Source organism: Trichosurus vulpecula, chromosome 9 (assembly GCF_011100635.1).
Source record: "Trichosurus vulpecula isolate mTriVul1 chromosome 9, mTriVul1.pri, whole genome shotgun sequence".
Taxonomy (NCBI): domain Eukaryota; kingdom Metazoa; phylum Chordata; class Mammalia; order Diprotodontia; family Phalangeridae; genus Trichosurus; species Trichosurus vulpecula.
In genome coordinates, this window is record NC_050581.1 from 203910799 (window position 1) to 203938157 (window position 27359).

Genomic DNA, 27359 nt, shown 5'->3' on the forward strand with positions numbered 1-27359 from the left:
TATTTTTATGGTGTCTTTTTGCAAATACCAATGACGAAATATTCATGATGAATCCTGCAATAGCTCATGACCGAAACGTCCTGTGAAATAACACTTTTTCTCCCGGGGACATGTAGAATAGGAACGTGAAGAAGGAGATGATTCAGCTTTTGCAGCCATGTGTTTCCCGGTCTTCCGACAAGGATCTCACATTTAAAGCACAAATTGGAAGGCTAACGTTTGCTGTGGTTCTCCGCCCCCTCAGCTAAGCCCCTTTCCAGCCAGTCGTTACATAGGTGGAAAGGGACTGCGCAGGTCTGGGGGCCATGTGAAAATTCTGATTGGCGCATTGTTGTGGCCAAAAGTTCTCTGAGATTGGTCAGACTGGTCATTGGAAAACAGTTTTGGGCTTTTCCAGGGGTCATCCTCCTAGAAGCCTTGGAATTTTGGTAGAAGCTGCCAGAAATTGGGCTTCACTGTCAGTCACCTCCATGCTGGGAAGAATCGTCAGATTGCGACTTTTGTGGAGGAAGTAGTATATAAATCCACCCTTACAAAGATCCCATGGGCTTTTGAGGCAGCTTCACCAGGCTGGCGACTTGTAATGAACTTGCTGGCTAGTTAGGGCCCCCCCCCCCCCCCATCTTGATCTAGATGAATCACGCGGCCAGCCAGCCAGGTGGTGGAGTTTGTTTGCTGAACACAAGTGCAAATGTCAGAATCCCACCTCCAACCCTTACTCGCTGAGACATGCCTTTCCATTTTCTCGGATGTAGCTTGGGGATGGTAAGGATAACTATCCCCTAGGTGGTGTTTGACGGAGTCACGTCTTTTGCGGACCCCTTCAAAGGAGGTGAAGCGGGCGGAGAGCCCAGCTCGTAGGCACAGACCCCTGGGCACTTCTCGGTGCCTCGGGCGATGCTCCGAGAGTCGGAGCAGCAGAATGCTAAGGACGGTGCACGTACCAAGAGCAACTCTAGCCTTTACAGGTATGGAAACCGAGGCCCCGAGATGGGCAGTCACTGCCCGGGGTCTCCTGGGTGATTCAAAGCGGACGGGCCCTGGGAGCTCTGCGGTTGCAGTCTGCCCTCCTCCCCGCCCCCACCCATTTTACAAATGAAGTCACTGAGGCTTAGGGAAGCAGAAAGAGCGAGGAGGCTGCCTGCCCGCCCTTCTGTTTGAGGCTAGCGTTGCCCCGCCTCCTCCGGCCCCGCCCAGGCTACGCGTCGGTTTCTCGCTCACTCAGATCAATTTCCAGTCTAGCCGGATCGCGCCTGCGCCCTGGGGCTCGCGCGTTGGCCGCAGTCGGTGGCGGGAATCCCGGAGGGCTAAGGGGGCGGGGCTTGGCAGAGCACTAGGGCTCGCCCTCCTTCCTCCTGGCTTCTCTAGAGTAGGTGCAGCGGCTCTGGCGCAGGCGCAGACGGGACGCGGCGGGGCGGGCTCACTGCATGATTTCATCAGCCGGGCCGGGCCGCGCATGCTTACGCGCCTGCGCCCTGCGTCTACCTCCGTGCCACCTCCGCCCCCTCGGGTCCATGCACCCGCGCCGCGCGCTGCTTTTGCTGTTGCCGGTGCTGCCACCGGTGCTGCCGGCCCTGCGGCGAGTGCGGCCCTCGGCCCCGCGCCCCCAGCCCCGCGCCGCAGGCCCCGCCCCCGCCCATCTCTCCTCCACCTCCTCCTCTTCCGCGGCCTCTTCGAGGGCGCGGCCGCCGGGCCGCAGCATGGACGGAACCCAGGCCCAGACCGAGGCCGCACTCGGCCCCTTCCGCCTGGCCGTGCGGCAGCAGGTAAGTGCCCCCGGCCTCGATTTACCCCTGTGTAAGGGGGGAGGGGGCTGGGCCTCGGTTTGGGCGGCTGGCATCGTGGGAAGGGTCCTCGCCCTCGTGGGCCTCCGGGAGCCGGACAGGACGGACGCTGCGATCCCCTCTAGGCCCGCGGGCTTCGTTCCGGTCAGTCTCTCGGAGCCTCGGTTTCCCCTTTTGTCAGATCCGTGCGTGGCGCGGGACGGTCCCTCGGCCCGATTCCTGGACTCCTGTGAAGTGGCTTCCCTGTGCGGCCCTCAGTGACCGCCCCTGGAAAGTGACACGACCCCCTCCCCCCCACCCCGCCCCGAGCCTGGCTCGACCTGGGACCAGATGGGCCCCTCCTGGCCCGTCCCCCCCCCTCGCGCCCAGCACCCCATAAATCATCCCGGCCTCCCAGGCTTCCGTGACCTTGTGGCCTCTCGGGATGACCCTTCGCTCCTGCCCCAAAAGCACATGCTTGTTGGTCCCTTCTGCGTGGTGGAGGCAGCTGGGTGCTGGTCAGTCGGCAAGCATTTATTAGGCGCCCACTGTGTGTCAGGCATGGTGCTGGGCACTGCGGATGCCAGGAATGAGCAAACCAGGCTCTGCCGGTCTGGAGCCTGGGCACATGCGGCTTTCTCGGGGGGGACTGGGCTGGGGTTCGTGCTCTGGCCCTTGGGGGCCTGAGCCTTCCTTACCTTACTCCAGTGCCTGGGAGGAGAGAGCACCCAACCTGCAGTCCAGGCAGGGATGCCAGGTGTGCCAGGGTTTTTGGAAATTAGGCCGCACAAAAGTATAGGCCAGCATCGACCCTGAAAACATCTCGAACACCGAAGTTTGAACACAGATACACGTGTAACTCTAAATGCTTCCTGCACACGGACACGCTTTTTGAAATCTAAACTAACCAAGGGGTCAGGAATAAAGGAGATTTTTCGGTTCCCAGTTGGAAGTATGAATTTGGGGGATTGAAAGAAATGTTTTTGTGCAGCTGAGGTAGAAAAGTCAGGAGTTTGTTGTGGGTGGGGCATGGTGGGATCATTGATCTGGATTCTGTGTGGGAACTCCTGGTGCAAATTATCTTCTCATAACGACTGATGGGTAACTCTTCAGTGGAGAGCTTTAGAGAGTGGCCTGGCACACTGAGTCACCCCACTGGCCTGTCGACAAGCATTTATTAAGTGCCTTGTGTGTGCCAGGCCATATGCTAAACTCTGGGGATGCAAGGAAAGGCAAAAATCAGCTTTTCCCTAATGGGGAAGACAACATGCAAACAACTACATGTATGTAACAAAGGATAGATGAGGATTGGAAATCATCCCAGAAGGAAGACGGTAACCTTGAGGAGGACTGAGCAAGATTTCTTGTAGAACATGCAATTTTAGTTGAGACTTGAAAGAAGCCAGGGAGGTCAGTAGCATAATGCCGCTAGCTGAGTGATGGAGAGTTTTGTTTGAGGCCAGGGTTACTATTGCGGAATACCCAAGGGTTAGGAGGGAGACTGGAAAGGTAGGAAGGGGCTAGGTTTTGAAGGGCTTTAAAAACCAAACAGGGTTTTGTAATTCATTTTGAAGGTAAGAAGGAGCCACTGGAGTTTATTGAGTAGGGAGTTGACATGGTCTGCTTTTGGAAAATCACTTTGGTGGTAACTGGAGAATGGACTGGAGTAGGGAGAGACTAGAGGCAGGCAGGGTGCCACCCCTGCCCCTCCAGCAGCTGTTGCAGTGATCCAGGTGATGGTGATGAGGGCCTTCATCAGGCTGGGGCACCTCAGAAGAGAAAAGAGGGCTATTCCAGAGAAGTTGCCAAGGTGAAATTGAGGAGAGATGTTGCAGAGGTGAAATTGAGGAGAGATGTTGCAGAGGTGAAATTGAGGAGAGATGTAGCAGAGGTGAAATTGAGGAGAGATGTTGCAGAGCCTGAAATTGAGGAGAGATGTTGCAGAGGTGAAATTGAGGAGAGATGTTAGAGAGGTGCAATTGAAGAGAGATGTAGCAGAGGTGAAATTGAGGAGAGATGTTGCAGAGGTGAAATTGAGGAGAGATGTTGCAGAGTCTGAAATTGAGGAGAGATGTTGCAGAGCCTGAAATTGAGGAGAGATGTTGCAGAGGTGAAATTGAGGAGAGATGTAGCAGAGGTGAAATTGAGGAGAGATGTAGCAGAGCCTGAAATTGAGGAGAGATGTTGCAGAGCCTGAAATTGAGGAGAGATGTTGCAGAGGTGAAATTGAGGAGAGATGTTAGAGACGTGCAATTGAAGAGAGATGTAGCAGAGGTGAAATTGAGAGATGTTACAGAGGTGAAACCCACAGGCCTTGTCAAAGCTGGGATGTGGAAGGTGAGAGAAGGGGAGTTGAGAATGATATTTAGGTTGTGATCCTAGTAGCTCTGATGATGGTGGTGCCCTTGATGAAATAGAAACATTAAGAAGAGAAGAGGGTTTGACGGTTGTTGTGAAGGACAAACAACAAGGAGGACAATTTAGTTTAAGATGTCAGTAGGGCATTTGGTTCAAGTATTCAATAGGCATTTGGAGATTGGAAGGCTGGATAAGTAGGGGTGTGTGTGTGTGCGTGTACATGTGTGTGTGCGTGCGTGCGTGCGAGTATGGCAGAGTGTTCTGTCTCTTAGACCTTTCTTTGCACTATATCTGGCTGCTTTCTGCCCACCTCAGAAAGGAACATTTCATAATTATTTATCAGGCGGTGAATAGGATATAGATCCCCTTCTAGAAGCAGAATTGAGTAAGGGAATTCAATCCCATTCCCATTCTTGCTTCTGGAAATAAATAGGAAAATGTATCTTGTTTTAAGTGGATGTGCACATTCAGTCAGATTCATTTAGGACTAAACCCCAAACTGGTTTCTCCTGCCGAGGTGCCTGATGCAATCATTTCTGCCTCAGTCTAATAGCAGGGTGGGTCCTCTGGAGGACTCAGAGCAGCAGGAGCCAGCACTGCCCTGCTGCAAGCTGGTGCCCTCCCTTGCTGGGGTAGGTTTCGATCTGCAGCCTTCCCGGTGGTCTCCCTTGTTCCTGTCTTTGGACTGGTATCCCAGGCATTGGGGGACACGCCCTTCTAGAGCACATGCCCTGGCTGCATCTCCTTGGTCAGAAGAGGTGTTGACTGCCCCACATTTTGCTGTGGTTTCTGTAACTCTCAACTTTTCATTCTCCTCCCTTTGGAAACGAGGCATGGGTTTAAAAAAAAATGTTCTGTTACATTTAAACCCCTCCTTCTGCCACGTTAGCCTGGGACTGCAATGCAGACCAGCTGTTTGGGTAAAACCAGCTACCTAAAATAAAGGGGATTGAGTAATATTTGTCCACTTGGAAGAAAAGCCAAAATGTTGAACTTTTAGAAAGCAGCACAGTTCTGTAATTTGTTGGTTCTAGTAAATGTCCCGACCTCCTGTTTGAAAGACAGATTTTCTACATGAAGACTTTTAACTTGGTAGCATCTGTTCTTCCTCATTATTCCAATGTGTATCTGTTGCCTCGACTGGCCGGTTATATGAGTGGGCACTTTTTGTGGTTCTTGGCTTTGCTGTGTCCCTGGTAAAGAGCTCTATTGATGACCAGCTGGGATGTTGACTTTTTTCTTGTTGCTTTTTTTAATTTGGAAACCTTCAATGTTCTTCCTCCCATAGAGAACTGCTGCAGTTTCTCTCCATGGATGGGAGGCTGAGGTCTAGGTTTAGAACAGGCCCAGACGGATGAGGGGCTTTGGTGAAGTGGGGAGTGAGCCCTGGACCCTGGATTCTAATGCCAGGGCTCCTTCCATGTGCCGTTTGGTGCTTGAGCTTTTAAGGGGCTTGGAGAAGAGCTCTGATCATATCCTGTTCAGATTTCTCCTAGTCTTAGTATCCTTGTCTGTAAATGGCGATCATAAGATACCTTCCATCCATGGTTCTCAGAAGGGGTGTTGAGCTGGTAAGTGGGAGGATCCAGAGAGGCAGCAGGAACTCTATGGAGCCTCCCCATTGGGTGGGTCAGCTTCTTTCTTGTAGGAGGGAGTCCAGCTGGGGCTCAGGTGCTGTGACGCATATAAAACAGCGCACAGTATATAATTTTATCTTTAATTGTGAGTCTGAGGCAGAGTTGTTGCAGAAGCCTGAGGAGATGAGGGCTCATTAATGGAGGCAGACTCTGGAGGGAAGACTTAGTTTAGAGCACCATGGAGACAAATACAGGAAGAAAAGCTTGGTGGGATAGGACACTGAGGGGCAACGGAGCTGTCGAAGGTCAGTCCGTCAGACTGTCAGAGGGCAGGTCTGAAGCTCCTACTATGTGCTGGTCATCATGAGGACTGGACCCAGCCGAGCTCTGGAGGGAGGCCTGGGGGGGGGGTGGTGGATCATCTGGGAGCTTCTGCTGGACCCAGGCTTCGTTGACCCCTCCTTCCTTGGACCTGTGAACTTCTGCATTTTGACAGCCAGTGAAGCTGGGTGGGGAGCACAGTGTAGACACGCTTCCTGTGGTAGCGCGTGGGGAGTCCTGATGAACGAAGCTTGTTGGCAGACCTTGAAAGGAGCTGTAGCCAGAGTCTGTGCCTTGCTCTGCCCTCCTTGCCTGCCTCCTCCAGCCTGGGTGCTGAGATGGGATGGAAGCAGAGGCCACCACTGACTCTTCTCCCCAGGGAGCTATGCCTGGGATCACAGAACCCGGAAGAAGGAGTGGACAAGTTCAGGGCATCACAGCTTGCCGGGGTGTGCGACACTGCCCATAGGCTCCCCCTTCTGCCCAGAAGGCAGATGGGTTTTCTGGTCCTGAGGAATTCCATGCTCTTCCTGTTGCCTTTTTCTGGTTCAGCCGTAGGTGAACAGGCATTGATGGAAGACCAGGCCCTAGGGATACAGAGACCCAGAGAAATGAAGCCAGCCCTGCCCTCTGGGGAGGAAGAGCAGAATCATCTTCGCCACCTTTTCTGTAAAACCTTAAGGTTTACAAGCCACTTTACATGTGAGGCCACTGGGTGGCACCATAGTGCGTAGAGCGCTGGGCCTGGAGTTGGGAAGACCTGAGTTCAGATATGCTCAGAAGACACTAGCTGTGTGATCCTAGGCAAATCGCCTCACCCTGTTTGCCTCAGTTTCCTTATCTGTAAAATGATTTGGAGAAGGAAACGTATCTCTGTCAAGAATACCCCGAAAGGAATCATGGAGAGTCAGACACAATGGAGGCAGAATGAATGGGATCGTTCTCACAAAGCCCTGGGAGGGAAACTGAGTCTGCACCACCTGACGGAGGTCACGCCGGACGGTACATGGGGCCAGCTTGGCCCACAGGGCCTGCAGAGGACATCGGCTCAGCCTGGAGAGGCGGGCCGGGCCCGGCCACACAGGGTGGGGGGGTGGGGCTGGCTGAGGAAGACGGTGTGAGTTGCACTTTGGCCTCTGGGCTCGGGAGCCTGGAGGAAGCTGAGGGGTGTCTGGGAGGGGCGGACGCTAGAGACCGACCTGAGCATCAGGAGAGAAGGTTTGGGGGGGATGAACGAGGCTGCGTAGGGACGTGCTTGGTGGGACACGTCTCTGTGGCATCCCGGCTCGTAACAGGCAGCTGGTGATGGAGCCTTGGAGCCTGGGCGAGACTCATTTGGGAACCACCTGTGCACGGGGATGGTCATTGAGCCTGGGGAAGCCCCAGGAGGGGAGGCGAGAGGGGATGCACGAGAGAGTGTTGGGAAGGCCCAGGATGGAGAGAGCCGTTGAGGCTGGCCCCCGCTATCTGATGATCATGGTGGCGTAGCTGTGGGAGCTTGGACCGAAGGAGAAAGGGAGGCCTTGTGTCACCCTGGATTCTAGGGCCCAGGATAGGTCTCCTGAGACCCCTCTGCAGCAAACACTTCCCCTTCCTTTCTTCCCTTCAGTCTCTTTGGAACTTTGACTCATGGATGTTGTCTGTAAGTCTCTCTCCGGCTGGTGGGAGGCCCCTCCTCCCGACCAGGCCCTGGCATCATGCCTTATCACTTCCAGAGGAAGGTAGTGAGGGTAGTGGTGCTGCCCCACAGGAGAATTTCTTGACTCCCGCATCCTCGGGTCCGGCTGTACCCCTGAACCTTGCGCAATCCTTTTCTGTTGGCATGCATTTCCTCCTGGTCTGTGCCTTCCCTCCCTCCTGCGGGCTGGCTGCCACCAGGGCCTCTGCCTTCCCTTCTCCTGGTACAAGGAGGTGTCTCCAGAATCTCTGCATGTGCTCCTTCCAAGCCAACAGTCTCGCCACCCATCTCTGTCATCTTCTCCCTTAACTGCGAAGAGGTCAGTTGTGACTGGGGCGTGCTGGACTTTGGAAGCTGAGCTCTGGGACCGCCCCCCTTTGCTCTGCCCTAGTCCCTAACATCGGTCACTAAACTTACTTGAGGGAGGGAGGAGGCCACTCACTGTTCTCCCCTGCCCTCTGCTCAGCGGGGTCTCATGGCATGGTGCCTCTTAGGCCATGTTTGTGGGCTGGACTCGTCATTGCTGATCGTGACAGGACAGCTGATGCATCCTCTGTGTGGGGGGAGAGGGGGGAGGGCTCTTCCAGTTCCTGGGTGATTCCCTTTCCCCATTTTCAGCTGGGCTCTTTAAAAGGAACAGGACCAGTCCTTCTCGGTACTGTCCTGCAGATGCTGTTCTTGGGCCTTCCTGGCTAATGGTGGTTCTCTGTGTCTTTTAGGGGGATCTGGTGAGGAAGCTGAAAGAAGACCAAGCCCCCCAGGTGGACATTGACAGAGCTGTGGCAGAGCTCAAGGCCCGCAAGAGGATTTTGGAAGCCAAGGTGAGGCAGCAATCAGTCCCTGCTATCTGTGAGCTCCCTTCTAGGTGGGGAGGAAGCCCCCCAGGACAGAGCAGTCACCCAGGGTTCTTTGGGTGGGCAGGTGGGCATCCAGAGAGGCTTCCCACGGAAGGTAGGGACATGGCCGATGCCAGGGCAAAGGCGCGGAGGGGGGAGGTGGAAGGTCCTCTGGGGGGGGGATTGACCATCAGAGAGGCCCTGAGGGCTTTGTTTGGATGAAGCTTCCCTTACTTCATGGGGAGGGGGAGAGGGGCTGGGGGGGATGGATTGTAAATGCAAGAACAGAGAAAGTTAAGCCAGGTGTCATGTTTTCACCTCCAGGCTCTAGGGAGGCAGTGAGGTGGTTGAGGAGGGGAGGGACCAGGTCAGCTCTGCAAGTCAGGAGAATCTCTGGCTGCAGGGTATGGGATGGTCAGAGGCAGGGAGGCTGAGGAGGAGGTTATGGGCACAGAGTGGTATGTGAAAAGAAGGACCTGTGGGGGGTGCAGAGATCCCCATGGTACGGAGGTGGGGCAGGATCAGGGACTCGGACGGATGATGCCCTCGGCTTCTGACAGCTGGCTCCAAGTGTATGAGGTGGGGGGTGGTTTGGGCCCCAAGCTCAGGGGTGAGGCTGGGCCTAGCCGTGGGGCTGGAGATGAGAAGTGGAAAGGGTCTCGAGGGAGAGAACGGAGAGCCCAGGACAGTGAGGGAGGGATATGGCTAAGAAGCCGGTGGGGGGTGGGGGGGGTGACCCAGGAGAGGACATGTGTGGAAACCGAGCTGAGAGGAGGGTGACGGACAGAGGGGGAAGAAAACCATCAGGCATGTGATGGTTGGGGACTTTGGAGAGAACAGATTCTGTTGAGTGATGAGATTAAAAGCCTGGTTACGAGGGAGCAGATGGAGGCAGCCAGCGTAGACACCTTTTAAAGAAGTTTGGCTGAGAGGAGAAGGGTGGAGAGGGCACCTAGGGCCTAGCGAAGGACCTTCAGGGAGAGGAGAGACTAAGGCCTGTTTGAAAGTAGCAGAGAAGGAGCCGTGGAGGGGGAGAGGGATAGAGGACTCAGCCTTCCGGAGAGGCCTGGGGGGCAGCTACCAAGGGCCCCTGCGGGGGAGCTGGAAGGTGGAAGAGGTGAGGAGGATGGGATGGTGAGATGAAGAGGCTGGTGGGGGGGATCGTGGGAGGCTCGAGAAGGGAAGTAAAGAAGGTCAGGAATAGCTTCTGGGGGGCCAGAGGTGAGATCCAGAGTTGGGAGGGGAGGAGGGGAATACATCGCTGTGCCTGGGGCTGGCCAGGCTTGGTGAAGGCAGGATTTCCTCATCCCCGTGTGATAGGAGTGGGGACCCCTAGGAGGCTGTGGATAGGAGTAATCTGGAGCTGAGGTGGCAAGAGGAGAGGGGCCCCCCCAGAGAAGGGGAAGGAGGGGTCCAGGAGGACAGTGATCTCAGGCTTAGAGCAATGGCTGGAGGAGATGGTCCTAAGTGACGAGTCTAGTGAAGCGGGGGTGAGGGGGATGGTCAGAAGGTCAGGGAAGGGGGCAAGCACTTAGGAAGCACCTACTGTGTGCTGTATGACCAACTTTCCTGGTTGTTAAACTAAATCGTCATCCTGGAGCTCCACAGATGTAAGAGCACTGTTTATTTCTGGACCAAGGCCAGTCTTATGCCCAGTAAATGTTTACGAACAGTCCAGATTCCTTGTGGATGTGTGGAATGCAGCCCGTGCCTTTGGCCAGCACTCACAGCCCTGTGTTCTTTCTTTCTCCAGGAGTTGGCGCTGCAGCCCAAAGATGACATTGTCGATCGTGTTAAAATGGAAGACACCCTCAAGCGGAGGTTCTTCTATGACCAAGCCTTTGCGATTTACGGAGGTATGGGATTCACGGCACCTCTCTGCGCGCTCCACTCGTTGGTGCCCTGGGTTTTGAATCAGGGGCGTAATTGGACAGTTTAGTTCTTGTTTTCTCGAGTTGCCTGATGCTGCAGGTTGTTTCAGGTTTGATTCTTTGACTTGGGGATCCCCAGGGGCCTCCCCCTCAGCCAAAACCCAGGGTCTCTCTTGTATCTGCCTCTCCCCCCGGGGCTGAAATTGGAATTGGCTCAGCTCTGAGTGTAACTGGGGATGATTCTGTTCGAGTCTCTCTTTGGATCCTGGTTCTGTTACCAGCACCCATTGACGTAGGCCTCTGTCCAAGGTGTCAGGGCCCAGTTTTGGCAGGGTCTGGTCCTCTGGCCCGTTCCAGGCCCGCCTCCCTGTCTGGTACACAAGGTTGCGTGTGGTGTGAGAATGTTTAGCCACGAAGGTTAGAAAGGCCCTTCTGTCCTCAACGCTAGATTTCTTTCTGCCGTGACAGTGGAGGGAGGGTTGGAGGGCCTTGGTGGTTTGGGCTGGTGGGCCTGGGTGAAGACTGCCATGTCTGCCACATCTGTGCTCCCTTGGAGAGATTGGACCTTCTGGGTAATGCTGAAGCTGCTACTTGGGCAGTCTCCAGACCAGGGTCTGTGGGACAGGTTGGGGGAGGAGCACAGTCATGGGGGGTGGGATCTTTTCTCATTTATCTCTGTGGGTGTCATGGGCTGCCACTGTGTGCTTAGGAGGGAGAGCCGGATGCTTCACCTTCGTGACTGTCCTAACCTTGACCCCACGGTCAGTCTGACCAAACCGGACTTGAGGTTTGAAAGATGGTGCCGGCATCCAAGCTGGCATCGGAGACATTGATGCCGAAAGTTTAAGTTGGATTATTGACAGCCTCAAGAGCAGATTCCTCATTCACTTCTTTGGCAGGGGAGTTGTAGGGGACAGTAATCCCCAGGTCTGGAAGAGAGGGAGCTGAATCCCAGCCCCCTTTGGCACATGGCAGCAAAGCTCCGTTCCCGACATGTGTCTGTCTGCCCCTCATACTTTCCTGAGTGCGTCGGCGGGCTCTTCACTGCAGATGGAGCATTGGCCTCATGGGATCGTCGGCTGGGGACCCTGGCTCGGTTTGTGGCCCCGGGCAGCCTGGCCTCCCGGGGACAGCTTGCATTCCTCCCTTCTCTCTGTCTTCTCCCAGGGGTCAGTGGCCTGTATGACCTGGGGCCTGTGGGGTGCGCCCTGAAGAACAACGTCATCCAGCTGTGGCGGCAGCATTTTATCCAGGAGGAGCAGATCCTGGAGATCGATTGCACGATGCTGACCCCAGAGCCTGTTCTCAGGTACATGGGCAGGGGGCGCCTGTTTCCTGTGGGCATAGCTCGCGCGCCACTGCTCTGGCTGCCCGTAGAGACTAGCGCATACTGGCTGTGCCCCCCAGGCCAGCTTCTGAACCCAGCTTCTCAGTCTGTCTGGGGTAGCTGGCAGATGGCTGAGATCTGGGGGCACAGCGCATCCCCATGGGTGCTGCCTGGGCTTAGTGCCTAGTAAGAGGAGGTTATTATAGGGGCAGCCAGGGAGGTCTGAGGCCCGCAGGTCACTCCAGCAGTCAGTATCTGAGGCAGGATTGATACTTGGGTCCTTGTGATGCGATGCCAGATCCAGCAACTTTGCCCATGACACGGAGCGCTCCCCGCTCATAGAATTAGTGTGGAGTGTCGGCTGCCTGCCTCTATCCAGCTACCTAAAACCCAGCCCTGGTGTGAAACAGCACGTGTGGTGAAGAAATCCCCGCGGACGCTGGCCTGCAAAGTGGCTTCAGCGCCACGGCAGGTTCCCTTGTCACCGACCTCGCATGGGCGTCAGGAGCGCCTGCCTTCAGCCGGACCCTTGTTCTTGCAGGACCTCCGGCCACGTCGACAAGTTCGCCGACTTCATGGTGAAAGACGTGAAAAGTGGAGAATGTTTCCGGGCTGATCATCTCTTGAAAGGTGGGGTTTCATTTCACACGAGCCCAGGCACATGTGAAGGTGTTGGGGCTCCCCGCTTTGATCCTGCAAAGGCTTACATAGGGACTTAAAACGTGGTCCAGGGAGTTAAACGAAATACAACCGTTCCCCAAAACAACTGCCTTTTAAACAAAATTGTGTCTTATTTTTTGTGATTGCATTTGTTGGTATCAACTGATGCCTCCTACTGGAGAACTTACAGTAAAAACAGAAGTGAGAATGCAGAGCTGAGCCAAGCTGTCAGACTGTTGAATGACTGATGCATGCCCTATTCCACACCCATAGTTTCCCACCTCTCCCCAGAAGTGGGACGGGGGAAATGGGCCTTCTTTTTTCTAGGCTTGGTCATTCTAACTGTTTTTACCGTTTACATCCGGACCAAATGTTGGTGTAAGTGCCACACTCTGATGCCACAGAGACACACAAGGAGCTCTTCTGACTGGCAGGATTTGAGGCCCCTCCTCTCATCCTGGAGGGTCGAGGGTCTTGTCTCTTGGTCCTAGAGTGACCCAAACTGGACAGCTCGAAGGGTGGACGCATTTATTGTCAGGTTGGTCTGCGCTGCCCAAAGCGGTGAGGCTGACGGCACCTTCTCTGTTCATAGCTCATCTGCAGAAGTTAATGTCTGATAAGAAATGTTCGGCTGAGAAGAAGTCTGAGATGGAAGGTGTCTTGATTCAGGTGAGTGCTCTGGAGAGCCCCCCAGTGGGACGGGCTGGGCCTAGGCCTCACCTGATGGCTGGCAGGTGGGCCTGGTGGCCGGTCAGTTAGGGTGCGTTGGTGACTTGCTGGGAGGTTGGCCCATTCTTGTGAGTGTAGCTGGGTCGAGGGCAGCTTCCTGCTCTCCAGACCTGTCCTCCCTGTCCTGTTCCTACAGGGCCTTGCCCTCTACTGGCGCCCTGATATGGGCTGTCTGTGACCTGCCTTAGGTGAGCTCTGGGCCTTCTCTGGAGGAGCTTGGAGCATTTCAGGCAGTAGGGCATGTGATCCTGGGGCTGCCTCCTGCTACACACCCTGCTCGCTTTGTAGGGTGGGAGGGGGACTTTTCAGCTCATTTCTCTCCTACCCATGTTTTCCTTCTGGGCCCATGACCCTTGGTAGAGAAACTGTAAAACTTAATCTCTGTGCACTGGTTTTGTGGCACTTAACCCCACGTGGGGATGGGCTGGCTGCCGTCATGGAGCTCCCTGTCTAACGTGGGAGACAGCAGGGTCAGCGGGTGAGGCGCCTGCACGTGGGTGGGCGGCAGCTGTCAGCTCCACTTAATCCTCAGCTTCTTGAGTACTGGGGGTGTCTGTCCTGTGTTTCGGTTGGCGGGGGGGGCGGGGGGTGACCTGGTGGCTGTGGGCAGGGTCGTTGAGGGAGCTTAGCGATTTAGGGCTGGGGGAGAAGTGAGGAGGGCCTGAACTGGAGTGATTGGCAGCCTTGAGAGTGGAGAGGGGGTGAAGGGGAGTCAAGAGAAGCTGGGGCAGAATCCACTGACTTGGCTGTGGCCTAGCTCCGTGGGCTGAGGATTCCTGAAGAAACAGGACAGTTCTTATGGGAGTGGGTTGGGGAGGGTGATCAGACATCCAGTCCAGGGTGTCTGTCTTCAGGAAGCTGCTGCTGCAGGACTCCCCCTCAGGAGGGACAGTGGGGTTGCCTGGGTGGGTCATGGAGCCCGTGGGAGTCAGGTGGACACTCTCAGTTGGGTGGGCCTTGGATGGGGATCCAAGCCAGGAGAGGGTCAGAGAGGGAGGGCAGGGGGTCATGGGCTGAGCACAAGGAAAGCCTTTTGTCTCTTGGCCAAGGAGCTCGTTGGTCACCCCTGGGGAGACGAAGTCAGTGGCCAGATTGAAAGGGCTTTGTTGGCTGACATGGTCATTTTTCCTTCCCTGATGGGGGGTCTCTGAGGGAGGTGGTCCCCGCAGTGAGGGCTCACAGTTTTGGAGCATGCTCAGGGTGTCCCCAAAGTCTCTGTGCGGTTTAGGGCACCCTGGAGAGAACATCACATTTGACTGTCACCATAGCCCTGGGAAGGGAGGTGCCCTCGGGATCCGTATTGTACAGATGAGAGACAGAGGTTGAGAGGTCTGATTCAGGGTCCCACAGCTAAGTGCCTTTTTCTGTGGCACCCTCCCTGTGCTAGGGTGGTGGGAGAGCCAGGCAGCTGCCAGCAGGGAGTGGTCAGGGATCAGCTGGGATCTAAGGTGCTGTGATGGGTGTTGGGATAAGAGCTCTTTGTGTTTGCTGGGAAGACCCACCTGGGAGTGAGGGAAGGTGAGAAGCAGCCACAGTCCGTTTATGTTGTCGTCACGGATTGCCCAACATGTAATGCCCCTTTTTCTGCTAATGGTCTGTGCTCTGGCATCCTTCAGTGTGCATTGATCGCTCTATCACCAGAGTCCTTTCTCCCGCACTCGGAGGGCTCATTTGTTTGTTAGGCAGCCATTCAGTCACTCAGCAAACACTGGGGGACTGCCAGCTGCGCGGTCACAGAAGGGAATAGGACACGGTCCCTCCCCTCTGCCAGCTCTGGAGCTCGCCGGAGTCCGGTCCAGGGGGGGTGGGGTGGGGTGGGGAGAGGCGGGGCAGCTGTCTGATGGTGGGTGGGGATTTTGTAGACAGGCTTTTAAACTGACCACTTTGCCTCTGTGCCTTGGCAGCTGGACAACTATGGGCAGCAGGAGCTTGCAGACCTCTTCGTCAACTACAATGTCAAGTCCCCCCTGACTGGGAATGACCTGTCCCCACCTGTATCCTTCAATTTAATGTTCAAGACCTTCATCGGGCCTGGAGGGAACATGCCTGGGTATGTGAGCTGCCCTGAGCCTGGGCCAGGACCCCGAGGCCACATGCAGGGAGCACACCGGCTGCATGGCCTGTCCTACCACTGTGAGACTGACCGAGCGCCATCTCCTGGCGATCTGGTCTAGGTCGTGCAGAGGCGAGGCTCCCGAGGCTGGTTGGGAGACCGTGTGTGTGGGTGTGGGTGAGAGCGTGTGTGTATGTGTTTGTGTGTGTAAGAGAGAGCACATGTATGTATGTGTTTGAGTGTGTGTGAGTGTATGAGTGTGTGTTTGAGTCTGAGAGGGTGGGTGTATGTGTTGTGTGTGATGTTTGTGGCGGGGTGGATGAGTGTGTGTGTGTGAGTGTGAGAGAGACAGAGAGACAAAGAGGGTGAATCAGCATGGACCTCGAGTCTGATGTAGCTTAGGGTGTGTGTGTGACGTGTGTGTGTGAGAGAGCCTGAGCCCAAGCCCAAGCCCGGGCCTCTTCAGACAGCAGGTATCATATTGGGAAGGACCCGCCGGTGCCGGGGTCTTCACCTAGAGTAACTGACTGTCATGTCAGACAAAGCCTCTTCCTGTAGCGGGACCTGCAGAGATTTGGAATTGATTTGGCACCAAGTTCTCGAGTCTCCCTGCCCTCGGCCTGTGACTGCCACCCCGGGCTTGAGTGGTTTTGGAAAAGTGCTTGCGGACGGCTGCTTCCTGTTGGCTAATGAGGAAATTGTTCTGTAGACGGATGGCTTTGAGCTTGTCAGTCTTGGCAGCGCTGCGTTGTCAGGTCCAGAATGCCCAGCTCGTCAGAACACGGGGACAGCTGGAGGTGGGGTTGTCTCTGTACTGATGACGCTTCCTTCTCATCCCCAGTTACCTGAGGCCGGAGACCGCCCAGGGGATCTTCCTCAACTTCAAGCGGCTTTTGGAATTCAACCAGGGAAAGCTGCCCTTTGCTGCTGCCCAGATCGGCAGCTCCTTCCGGAATGAGATCTCTCCTCGGTCGGGACTGATTCGAGTCAGGTACCATCTTGTTCTGTGTGTGCCCATGAGGCCTGATGCCCCTTTGTTTGTCTGGCCGCAGAGGGGATGCCCCCCTGCTCCTCCCTGTCAAGGTAGTCAGCGCCTCACAGGAGGGCTTGCGGGCGGCACCATCTGGATGCCCCCGATGCCCCAGGCATGGCGGTGAGGGAGGAGTCGTGGCCACTGCGTGGACCCAGAGAGCCCAGGTCTCCAACCAGAGAGTCTGGGCCAATGCCGGAATAAGCCCTGTATGTACGTGACCTTGCTCCAACGTCTTTGCACTGTGGTTCTTCCTTAAATTTATTTTTGTTGGTGATTTCCCCTCTCTCTCTTCCCTCGCCTCCGCCCTTCCGCCATCCCTGATAGCAAATACTCTGTTTTAAACAGAAAAGGAGAAAGAAGGGGACCTGACAGATGAGCTTCATTTCTTGCTAAACAGACGCTCTCTGTTCTTAGCGCTGGAGGAGACCCAGGGGAGTCTCACTGAAACGGCAGGCGGAGTCAGTCTGTTGCCTGGCTGATGCTCCTGCTCCGATACCTGGACACAGAGGAGCCTCGAGAGCAGTGAGCCTTTAAGTCTAGGGCCTGGAAGGCAGAGGCTCTGGAGGGCCAGGCTTGTTTTCCGTAGAGCACACAATAGCTCTGCCCGCACTAAGCGCTTACTAGATTCTGGATCAGTGAGCAAGGCCGAAGATCTGTTTGTATTAAATGCAGGCTTAGAAGGAAGGAAGAATCAAGCACCTACTGTGTGCCTGGCCCTGTGCTGAGCACTTTCTGGCACCTACTGTGTGCTAGGCACTGCACCAAGGGCTTTACCCATACTGCCTCGGTTGATGCTTACAACACCCAGGGTGGGGGGAAGTGCCGCTACTGTCACCATTTTACAGAAGGAAAATAAGGCAGACAGGTATTCAGTGGCTTCTCAGTCCCCTAGGAAGTATCTGAGGCTGGGTTTGAACTGAGGTCTTCCTGACCCTGGGCCTCCTGGTGCCCCCATCTGCCTCCATGCCATGTGATGGAGAAATATGATTACGATATCTGAAGTGAATCTGCTCAGTCCTTGGAGGAGCCGCCCTCAGCCCTCTGCCCTGGCGTCTCTGCCCTGGAGCCTCTGGCCCGGCACCTCTGCCTGGCTCTTCGACTCTCCCGCAGCCAGCGCAGCCCATGTGCTGGCCCCAGGCCTTGTGAGCTGTGTGCCTTTCGCAGCTCTGGGGCTGCTTTTTTAGCTCCTTCCTCCTCCCCTGCTGGCCTGTCCCGGGGGCCCCCTCATGCTCAGCCGCACAGTGCCAAGATCCAGGCTGTTCTTGGGCCGAGTAGCTAAGGTAGTGCAGCAGAAGAGCAGCTCTTGCCTTCATTCCCAGGTCCACAGAGGTGTTGTCACAGGGAGCTTCACTCCTCTGTCTTCATTGATGATGTGGGGGCTGCGACAGAGCCCAGGCCCTGGAGGCGGGAAGACCTGAGTTCAGATTCAGCCTCAGACCCTTCCTACCTGGGCAACCCTGGGCAAGTCTCTTATGTGTCTGCCTCAGTTTCCTTATGTGTAAAGTGGGGATGATAGTGGCACTGACCTCCCAGGGTTGTTTTGCGAATCTGATGAGATGATATTGTAAAATGCTCAGCACAGGGCCTGGCACATAGTAGGCGCCATAAAGCACCCAGCACAGGGCTGGGCACGTAGTAGGCGTCATCTAAGTGTTAGCTGCTATGATGATGACGATTCTTCTCACTAGCTAAAACTTGGAGGAAGCTGTCTAGGAGCAAGCCTCGACCTTCTTCTGGGGCCTCTTGGGGCTGCTTTTGTTGCTTCTCGTTGTGATCAGTTGTCTTTGTGGGAGGGGGTCATGGCCATCATCTTTGGGGAGGAGGGGTCGAATCGATTTTAAACGGCAGTTGAGGCAGGAGATGAGTAACTTCTGAAGAGCTCTCGTCTTCCTTTTTTGGCCATCACCGGAGGTCACCGTTTCCCCCTTACAGCGCTGGGGCCTGCTGACCTGTGCCCGCCATGATCATCTGGTGAAGAGCATCTGATTGTCTTAGAAATTGAAGGTTTACTCTGATGCAGACGTGGGCATCATGGGCTTTTTGTCTTTGGTTTAGAGAATTCACTATGGCAGAGATTGAGCACTTTGTTGATCCCAAGGAAAAAAACCACCCCAAGTTTGACAGTGTGGCAGACCTCACCATCTCCCTGTATTCAGCAAGAGCCCAGGTCAGCGGCCAGTCCGCGCACAAGATGCGCCTTGGGGATGCGGTGGAGCAGGTAAGGAGGGGCGTCCTGGCTGCTTCCTGGGTAGCGGGGGCAGGGCTCCCAGACTGAGGGCCTCCATCGGACCTCGGATCCCCTTGGGTATTTGGGGCTTGGCAGGGAGTGCTCCCTCTGGAGATCTCGGCTGGTTGCGAGTTTTGGTTAGTGGGAGAATGACTGGCACTCATGAAAGTACTGGCATTTGGGGCCTTCCCCATGGATGGAAATTCTGCTGAGAACGGAAGTCACAGAAAGGCTGGATTCAAGGCTAGGGGCTTTTTACCCCTGTGGTGTCTTGTGTGGGGCCATGGGCAACCATCTCTGACCACTGGTTCCATTGGACAGGATCCCATAACTGGGCTGTCCCTGGAGAATCATAGGCCTCCTCACCTACCCCCAGGTGGAGTCATTTGCTGACTGGGGGCTGGCCCCTGAGGCTGAGCCTTACCTGGCCTGGCTCCAGGTCCAGTAGGATTCAGAGCCTTTGAGACTCCCGGGGCACTTCCCCACCATGGTGTTCTCTATGCAAACAGGGAGTCTTATTTTCAAACAGCTGGAGTAAACCACTTTCAATAACTAGGGAAATCAGATTGTGTCTTGATGCCCCAGTTCTGTGAACCCCGTCTTGGAAGCTGTTGGTTTGTTCTGTTTTGAAGAAAAAAAGCTAGAGATTGAGAAATCATGCTGGTTCTTTGTAGCCATTTGTGATCTTGCTGACCAGATTTCCCTGGGGCCCGTGCGGCCCTTTCAGTAGGCAGGGAGGGGCTCCATGTGTCAGCCAGCAAGTTTGTATTCCAGTCTTGCTGTGGTAGGCGCTGCTTGAGGCTCGAGGGACCCAGAGAGCCAGCAGATGGTGCCTACCCTCAGGGAGCTGGGAGACAGCATGGCCACGTGTGAGGGGTTGTGTGGAGTTGGGGGAAGGGAGTAGTCAGGGAGGGAGAGGGCGAGGGGGCCCCTGATGTCCTGAGGGAAAAACTGAAAACCAGACCAGGGAGGAATGGCATTTAGTGGGTCAGTGAGTTGGATATTAAGCTTAATAGAAACAAAGGGTTTAATCCATTCATTCCTGTTTGAGGGCTCGTCATCCAACATGCAAAGTTCAAGGAGCTACTGGAATGCCAATTTGGAGGATGAGAAGCTGTTAAAAAATTAATTTCCATCTTCATTCTGCCCCCTAGACCCCATCCTGTAGCGCTGTCTGCAGGACCATGGAAAGGTTGCTCGGAGTGGACTGAATCTCCTGTCTCTTTGTTCTTTCCAGGGTGTTATCAACAACTCCGTGTTGGGGTATTTCATTGGCCGAATTTACCTCTACCTCACCAAGGTCGGGGTGTCCCCCGAGAAGCTTCGATTCCGGCAGCACATGGACAACGAGATGGCTCATTATGCTTGTGACTGTTGGGATGCCGAGGCTAAAACGTCCTATGTAAGTAGAATGAAAAGGCCTTTGGTCCCCCAGCAGCTGATTCTTCCCAGGGAGGGAGGGTCCCTCTTTATTTCCCTTGCCCTTAGGTCCTCGCAGGTGTTTGTTTCCTCAATGCCTTGGGATCTTGGGGGTGAGGAGGGGAAGGTGCCGGCAGCCCTTGGGTTGCCATGGGTGAAAGTGGCAAGAAGGCCAAACTCAATTCTGTGACGCTCTTAGACTGTTGGCTCCCTGAGGGCCAACTTGTGTTTCCCTCAGCCCCTGGAGTCAGGCCTTGAATTGGAGTGGGTATTTAAATAATTTGTGGAAGAAGTTCAGTGCATTTAAGGAAAAAACATACTAACTGTGATAGCTGTAAAAAATGGACCAGACTATCTGTGAGGGATCCTGCAAACTCCTGGAAAGGGAGCTCAGGCAGGGCTGTGGTATTGGAGCTGGAGCTCTGATCCAGTAGGGCACCCTGATTCAAGATGGTGTGATGGTGCCATGATCCAAGATGGAGCCCTGATCCAATGTGGCATCCTCATCTAAGATGACATGATGGTGCCATGATCCAAGATGGCATGATGGTGGCATGATCCAAGATGGAGCCCTGATCCAATGTGGCATCCGAGGTGGCATGATGGTGGCATGATCCAAGATGGAGCCCTGATCCATTGTGGCATCCAAGGTGGCATGATGGTGCCATGATCCAAGATGGTTACCTGATCCAAGATGACGTGATGGTACCATGATCCAAGATGGTGCCCTGATCCAATGTGGCATCCTGATCCAAGATGGCATGGTGGTGCCATGAGCCAAGAAGGTTCCCTGATCCAAGATGGTGTGATGGTGCCATGATCGAAGATGCAGCCCTGATCTGAGATGGTGTGATGGAGCTCTGAACCAAGATGGCATGATGGAACTATGATCCAGGATGGAGCCCTGATCAAAATAGTGCCCTGATCTGAGATGGTATAATGGAGCCCTGATCCGAGATGGCATGATGGAGCCCTGATCCAAGATGGTGTCATTGTGCCATGATCCAAGATGGAGCCCTGATCCCAGATGGTGCCCTGATCCAAGATGGCATGATAGAACCATGATCCAAGATGGAGCCCTGATCCAAGATGGTACCCTGATCCAAGATGGCATGATGGCACCCTAATCCAAGATGGTGTGATGCTGACCTGAGCCAGGCCTCCTCTGTTGCTTTCCCAAGGATCTCAAGAAGGGGGTCTGCCCTGCCCATAGGCAGCAGCCATTGATTAAGCCCCTACTCTGTGCTGGGCCCTGGGCATTCTCCCCTAACGCCCCAGTTGACAAGAGATTGAAGTGTGTGCGATGGGTGGCAGAGGGGTTTCAGGAGTAGAAGAGGGGAGCAGTTTCTGAGAAAGTTATGGTTTTTTCCTAATGTTTTGATTGCTGTATTTACAGATCATTTAAAAAAATCCAATCGCACCCATTCTTTAATTCATTTTCATTATGCCATCCATCCTGAATCTCTTTTGAGGAGATGAGTGATTCCTTTGTTAAAATTAAGTGACCTCAAACTTGGAGACCATTCTCTGGCCTGCCTGTGCTTCGCTCCCTTCACTGATGCACATTGCTGTCCTTCAGGTCGTCTTGTTGGGAGAGGTTCTGTAAGCAGGGCTGTGGCCAGGCCAGGGAGGCGCTCCCCTGAGCCAAGCTGCCTGACCTGTGGAAGGCGGGCCTGGTCACAGTCTGCCTCTCACCAGGTCTGCCTTCCTTACAGGGCTGCAGGGGACAGGCCTGCATGAAGTCTTTCTTCTAGGCCCATTGCCCATGCAGGACCACCAAGGACAGACAGGCCTAGGGTCCTGCTTGAGCTGACACCGCTGTGCCACAGTCTGGGCCCCCCGGAGGCCTGAAAGCAAGGTTTGGGGCCAGCTCGGGGGGGGTGTGGGAGGTTATGCAGCTCTGTGATGTGTTTTCCAACTCAAACATATTTGCAAAATTAGGGCTGATCATCGGAGAGCATAACTAATTGGAGTTCCCTTGTTCCTGGCTCAGCGCATCTGGTGAAAGGAGGCCAGAGACAGAGTATTCTTTTCGTTTTTAAAGTCTGCTATTCGTTCATTTATTTAGCATTCAATTTTTAAAATTTCGAGTTCCAAATTCTTTCCCTTCTTCCCACCTGCTGCTCCCGCATGTATTGAGAAGGCAAGCAACATGGTATCAGTTATGCTGTGAAATCATTTCCGTATTAGCCATGTTGTGAAAAAAAAAAAGGTAGAAAGCAACAGAAGTGTGCTTCCGCCTGCGCTCAGAGCTGGTCAGCTCCCTGGAGGGGGAGAGCAGTTTTCCATCGCGGGTCCTTTGGGATTGCATTGATCAGGCTCTTTCACAGTGGAGCAGCTTTCCAGTGTGGCTGTTACTGTGCACAGTGGGCTCCTGGTTCTGCTGGCTTCACTCTGCATCAGTTCGTCCAAGTTTAAATCTTTTTTTGCAGCACCGTAGTACTCCATGACAATCCTGTACCACAGCTTGTTCAGCCATTCCCCAACTGATGGGCATCCCCTCCATTTCCCTAGGAATGCTATTGCTGGGTCAAAGGGTATGCACATTTTTATAGCCCTTTGGGCACAGTTCCAGATTGCTCTCCAGAATGGCTGAATCAGTTCACAACTCCTCCAACAGTGCATTAGTGTCCCAGTTTTCCCATGTCCCCTCCAGCATCAGTCATTTCCCTTTTCTGTCACGTTAGCCAGTCTGGCAGGTGTGAGGTGGGACCTCAGAGGTGTTTTGAATTGCATTTCTCTAATCAGTGATGACCTAGAGCGCTTTTGTCACATGGCTGTTCGTAGCTGTACTTTCTTTGTCTGAAAATGGCCCATTTGTGACCTTTGACCATGGGTCAGCTGGGGAATGGCTCTCATTCTTACATGGGGAGAGCAGAGATTTCTGGATGCTTCCGTCCTAGGGCTGGATTGAGATTGTTGGATGCGCCGACCGCTCCTGCTATGATCTCACCTGCCACTCGAAGGCCACCAAAGTCCCCCTGGTGGCAGAGAAGCTGCTCAAGGAGCCCATATCCTTTCTGCTGTGACCTCCACATGAAGCCTCCCTTCCTTTGCGTTGGGGTGAGGTGGGGAGTCTCCACCATGGCACGGGCTGAGGAGTCGGGGGTTAGCTGGTGTGGGACGGTGTGATGCTTTTTCTTTTTCTGTTCCAGAAGTTTGTCAAGCACTTAGTGAGTCCTGGGTGCCCGATGCTGTGTTAGGCTCTGGGGGTACCAGGGCAAAAAGTAACGGTGCCTGTCCCTCCAGGGGGTGGGAGCCACAGGCACCCAGAACATTCATCCAGGAAATAAAGTGGGATTCGTGGTGGGGGTGGGGGAGATGGAAGGCCCAGGGCAGGATCAAGATGGACTGCCTGTAGGATGTGGTGTCTGGGCAGAATAAGGACCAGAGAGTGTACACTAGGTATAGAGGACAGACTGAGCAAAGACATGGAGGTGGAGATGGGTGTTGTATATGGAGACCTGCAAGCAGGTGGGTTGGAATGGCATGTCAGGTGTGTGAAAGAGACAGCTGTGCAGCCTGCCTGGAATGTGCCAGATCGCAAAGGGCCCAAAAAGCTGACAGAGAAAGCCGAGGACTATGCTGATTGGGAAGTGGTGGGAGCATATTGGAGAATGGAGTGGAGAGCGGATTGAGATACCCAGGTCGGGCATTCAGGACGAGCACCTTTCCCGGCATTTGGGTCTGGGCAGGAAAGCAGCATGCTTTGCTTCAGGGACTCGGGCCACTTCCCAGCAAGGTCTAGGGTCAGCACTTCTCTTGGTGGGATAGCAGGATGGTCTCAGGTATGCCCTCTGTCTTCAGTCCCTTGGCCTTTTCAAAAACAAAATGTCAGGAATGGGCAGATCTCATTGAGGAAAAAGAACAGATTCTGTTAAGTGAGGAAATCTGCTGCTGCAAGTATCTCCTGGTCAGTGTCCTGCTTCCTTGACCGCCTCTCACAGAATGGTGAATGTGGTTCAGTTTGAGTCGAGCAAGGCTGCCATTGGCAGGGCCTACAAGAAGGATGCCCGGCTGGTCCTGGACTACTTGGCCACCTGTGATGAGGCCTATGTCACTGAGATGGAAAACCTGCTCAATGAGAAGGGGTGAGTGTGGGCTTAGGCTGCTTCTTGAAGGGGCCCTGCCTCAGTCAGCAGCCTCAGGGATGGGGAGCCGGGGAGAACCAGGGGGGCACGGCCTAGAGATGGGGGAGGACCAGGGGGGCATGGCCTGGAGATGGGGGCAGGACCAGGGGGGCATGGCCTAGAGATGGGGGAGGACCCAGAGGGGCACAGCCTAGAGATAGGGGAGGACCAGGGGGGCACGGCCCGGAGATGGGGGGAGGACCAGGGGGGCATGGCCTGGAGATGGGGGCAGGACCAGGGGGCATGGCCTGGAGATGGAAAAGGACCAGAGGGGCACCCCAGAGACAGGTGGGAGCCTTACTCTGGGTCCTATAATGTTGGATACGTACCGATGAGCCCTCTGCTGCTTACATTGGGCACCCCACCCCCCCAGCCAGGACATACTGACATACATATATGCATACATACTTATCCTGTGCCTCGTACATATTCATATATGACACTTGGCAGACCCAGATGCACACACGCTCACACGCCGCCACATACATGCTTACACACACACCCACACACTCATACACTCGCACATGCACCCCTCCCACTCATACTCTCATATACACATATCCCACACACATTTACACACTTACACACATGCACACACAGAGGTGTTGCTTTATAGTCTGACTGATAGGAAGTGCTTTGGGTTTTTGTAGGGAATTCACCATTGAAACGGAAGGGAAGACGTTCCAGGTGACCAAGGACATGGTCAGTGTGCAGAGATTCCAGAAGACGCTCCACGGTGAGTGCCAGGCAGATGCGTTCAGCGTCACTGATGGGTTTGAGGCCCTTTCGTTGGGTCTTTGAGTGACCCGACAGATGACAGCTCCCTTCTTTAAAGGAGAGTGAGAGGTCCAGAAAGGGGGTGCCCAGGCTTGCTTGGCTCAGATCCGGGCACCCTCGTTACACTAACTAGGCTGAGGGTTCTTCCCATGGCTGGTGGGCATAGAACCAGAGCTTCCTATGATTAAACGCTTTCTTCCCCAGCGGGACATCTGGGGGTGTGGGCAGTGCACTGACCATGGGGGTCACCAGTAGGGGAGTGGCTGCTCTGGCTACACGTGGAAGAGGGCATGGGGCAGGGCCAGCAGCAGCCCCCGGTGCCCCTTTCTTAAACGTTGCTCCCCTGAGGTGCAGGATTGTCTTGCACAGGGAGGCAGCTCTGGGTGGTGCCTTCCCCTTCAGTTCAGTGAAACTGTCTCTTCCCCCTTCCCGGGATGCCCTGACAGCGAGCAGTGCCTTGGGGTGCCCTTGGTGCTCTCCTGGAGGATGGCTGATGGTGGCCTTCTTCCCAAACCAGGAAGCATCCAGTGTGTGAGGCTCTGAGGGCTCTGAGCAGGGTGGGGGCCACGTCTTCCTGTCCTCGGCCTGTGGTCTCGAGCAGGGTCGTCTTTTCTTTCAGTTGAAGAGATTGTTCCAAATGTGATTGAGCCGTCCTTTGGTCTCGGCAGGATCATGTACACCGTGTTTGAACACACGTTCCGTGTTCGCGATGGGGATGAGCAGAGAACGGTAGGCCGTGGGTCTGTCTTGCTTCCATTCTGCTGCACGGCTCCACACTGAGTCTCTCTCTCCCCCACCCTGACCTGCCCCTCAGTGCGGGAGCAGTTTTCTATGTGTCTATGTCTGTCTGTCTGTCTCTGTCTTATCTGTCCATCTCATCTGTCACTCCCGTGGTCTCTGTTTATTATCTCTCTCTTACCTCTGTACCCTGTTATCTCTCTGCCTCTCATCTCTGGGGTGTCTCCAGGGCTTCGCCACGTGCCCAGTACACAGGAAGTGCTTAGCGGATGTCCCACATGGCCCAGCTGCTGGCGGGAGGCGCCCGGTGGGCTCTTGCCCATCATCTGCAGCCCTGGAGCAGGGCTGGGGCCAGGCCTGGGGCAGCGGGCGATGGCGGGACACTTAGGCCTTGGGTAACTCTCAGATTGGCGCTTTCTGCCCCTTCTTCCCCATCCAGTTCTTCAGCTTTCCTGCCGTCGTTGCGCCATTCAAATGTTCCGTCCTTCCGCTGAGCCAGAACCAGGAGTTCATGCCCTTCGTCAAGGAGTTATGTGAGTGGGTCCAGCTGGGGCTGAGCAGGGTCGGGATGAATGTGAACATGCGTGTGAGCATGTGTGTACAAATGTGCACAGGCATGAACATCTCTGTGAACATGTCTGTGTGTGAATATGTATGTGTGACTTAGCCTCTGTGTGTGTGAACATGCCATGTGTGGCTGTGAGCCTCTGTGTGCACACACGTGTGTGCATCTTTGTCTTCTATCCATACCGTGGCTCACTGGTCTAGGACAAGCTGTGGAGGGTCGGAGGCATGACCTTGTTAGGAAACTTCACTTTGGGGCTCTTAGGAGTCTTCTGTGGCTCTTTGCTGGGAAAGCCCCGTGGGTTGGGTGGAGCCGTAAGGGAGGACAGAGCCACACTCACTCAGACCAAGTCCCAGAGAACCTGCTTGAGGTCCTTTTCAGCTCCTTTCAGGCCGAGGTGTTCTACAGCAGAAAGGCCCTTCCCCCTTCTCTTACAGATGGTGAAACTGAGGCAGGGAGGGTAGGAGGCATCCCGGGATGCCCCCTGTGGCTGGTGACAGAGCTGGGCCTGAGGCTTCTAGAGCAGGGCTTTTCCCATGGTCCCAGTCCGCCGCACCCCCACCCCAGCCCTCCTGAGTTGTAAGCTGAGGACGGGCTTCTTACTTCCTCTCCGTATCCCCCCTTCCCCCAACAGCCGAAGCCCTGACCAGGAATGGGGTGTCACACAAGGTGGACGACTCCTCTGGCTCCATTGGGAAGCGCTATGCTAGGACGGATGAGATCGGGGTCGCGTTTGGGATCACCATTGACTTTGATACCGTGAACAAGACTCCTCACACGGCTACGCTGAGAGATCGGGACTCGATGCGCCAGATCCGCGCAGAGGTAGCTGTCTTCAGGGTCTGGTTCCTTTCTGCAGGAAACCTGGGCAGGGGGTTGCGTTAGGCCCTGTCCAGGCTGGGGGAGTGGGTGTGGGGGCAGCTGTTGAGGCCAGACCTTGGGGCAGGGGCAGAGCCCAGGGTCCTGGCTATGGGAGGGCCAAGTCCCAGCTCTGCACAGGGCGCTGATGTATGAACCTCTCCTTCCTCTTGCCTCAGATCACTGACCTTCCCAAGGTCGTCTGCAGTCTGGCCAACGGCTCCATCACTTGGGCTGACGTGGAAGCCCGCTACCCTCTGTTTGAGGGGCAGGAGACGGGCAAGAAAGACACAATTGAGGACTAGGCCTCGAGGCGTTTCCTCGTCCTGCTCATGTCAGTAACTGTAAACTTGTATCATGTGACCTTCTGTGCCGGATTGGGGGGCGGTCTTAGCCCCCGACACATATGACGATTGAATTAAAGGTTGCGCACAGCCGA

The 27359-nt window shown here is 54.9% G+C and overlaps 1 protein-coding gene across 1 annotated transcript; it reads left to right on the forward strand.

The window, feature by feature from the left end:
• Positions 1-1499: 1499 nt before the first annotated feature.
• On the forward strand, positions 1500-27359 carry GARS1 (glycyl-tRNA synthetase 1). The gene is made up of 17 exons (XM_036738483.1): positions 1500-1766; positions 8417-8518; positions 10287-10389; positions 11572-11713; positions 12273-12361; positions 12984-13060; positions 15025-15170; positions 16015-16164; positions 18262-18424; positions 19671-19835; positions 22756-22863; positions 23798-23943; positions 24633-24718; positions 25379-25488; positions 25937-26030; positions 26697-26887; positions 27100-27359. Exons 1-17 carry the CDS (start codon positions 1515-1517, stop codon positions 27223-27225), a joined length of 2250 nt encoding a protein of 749 aa, XP_036594378.1. The 5' UTR covers positions 1500-1514; the 3' UTR covers positions 27226-27359.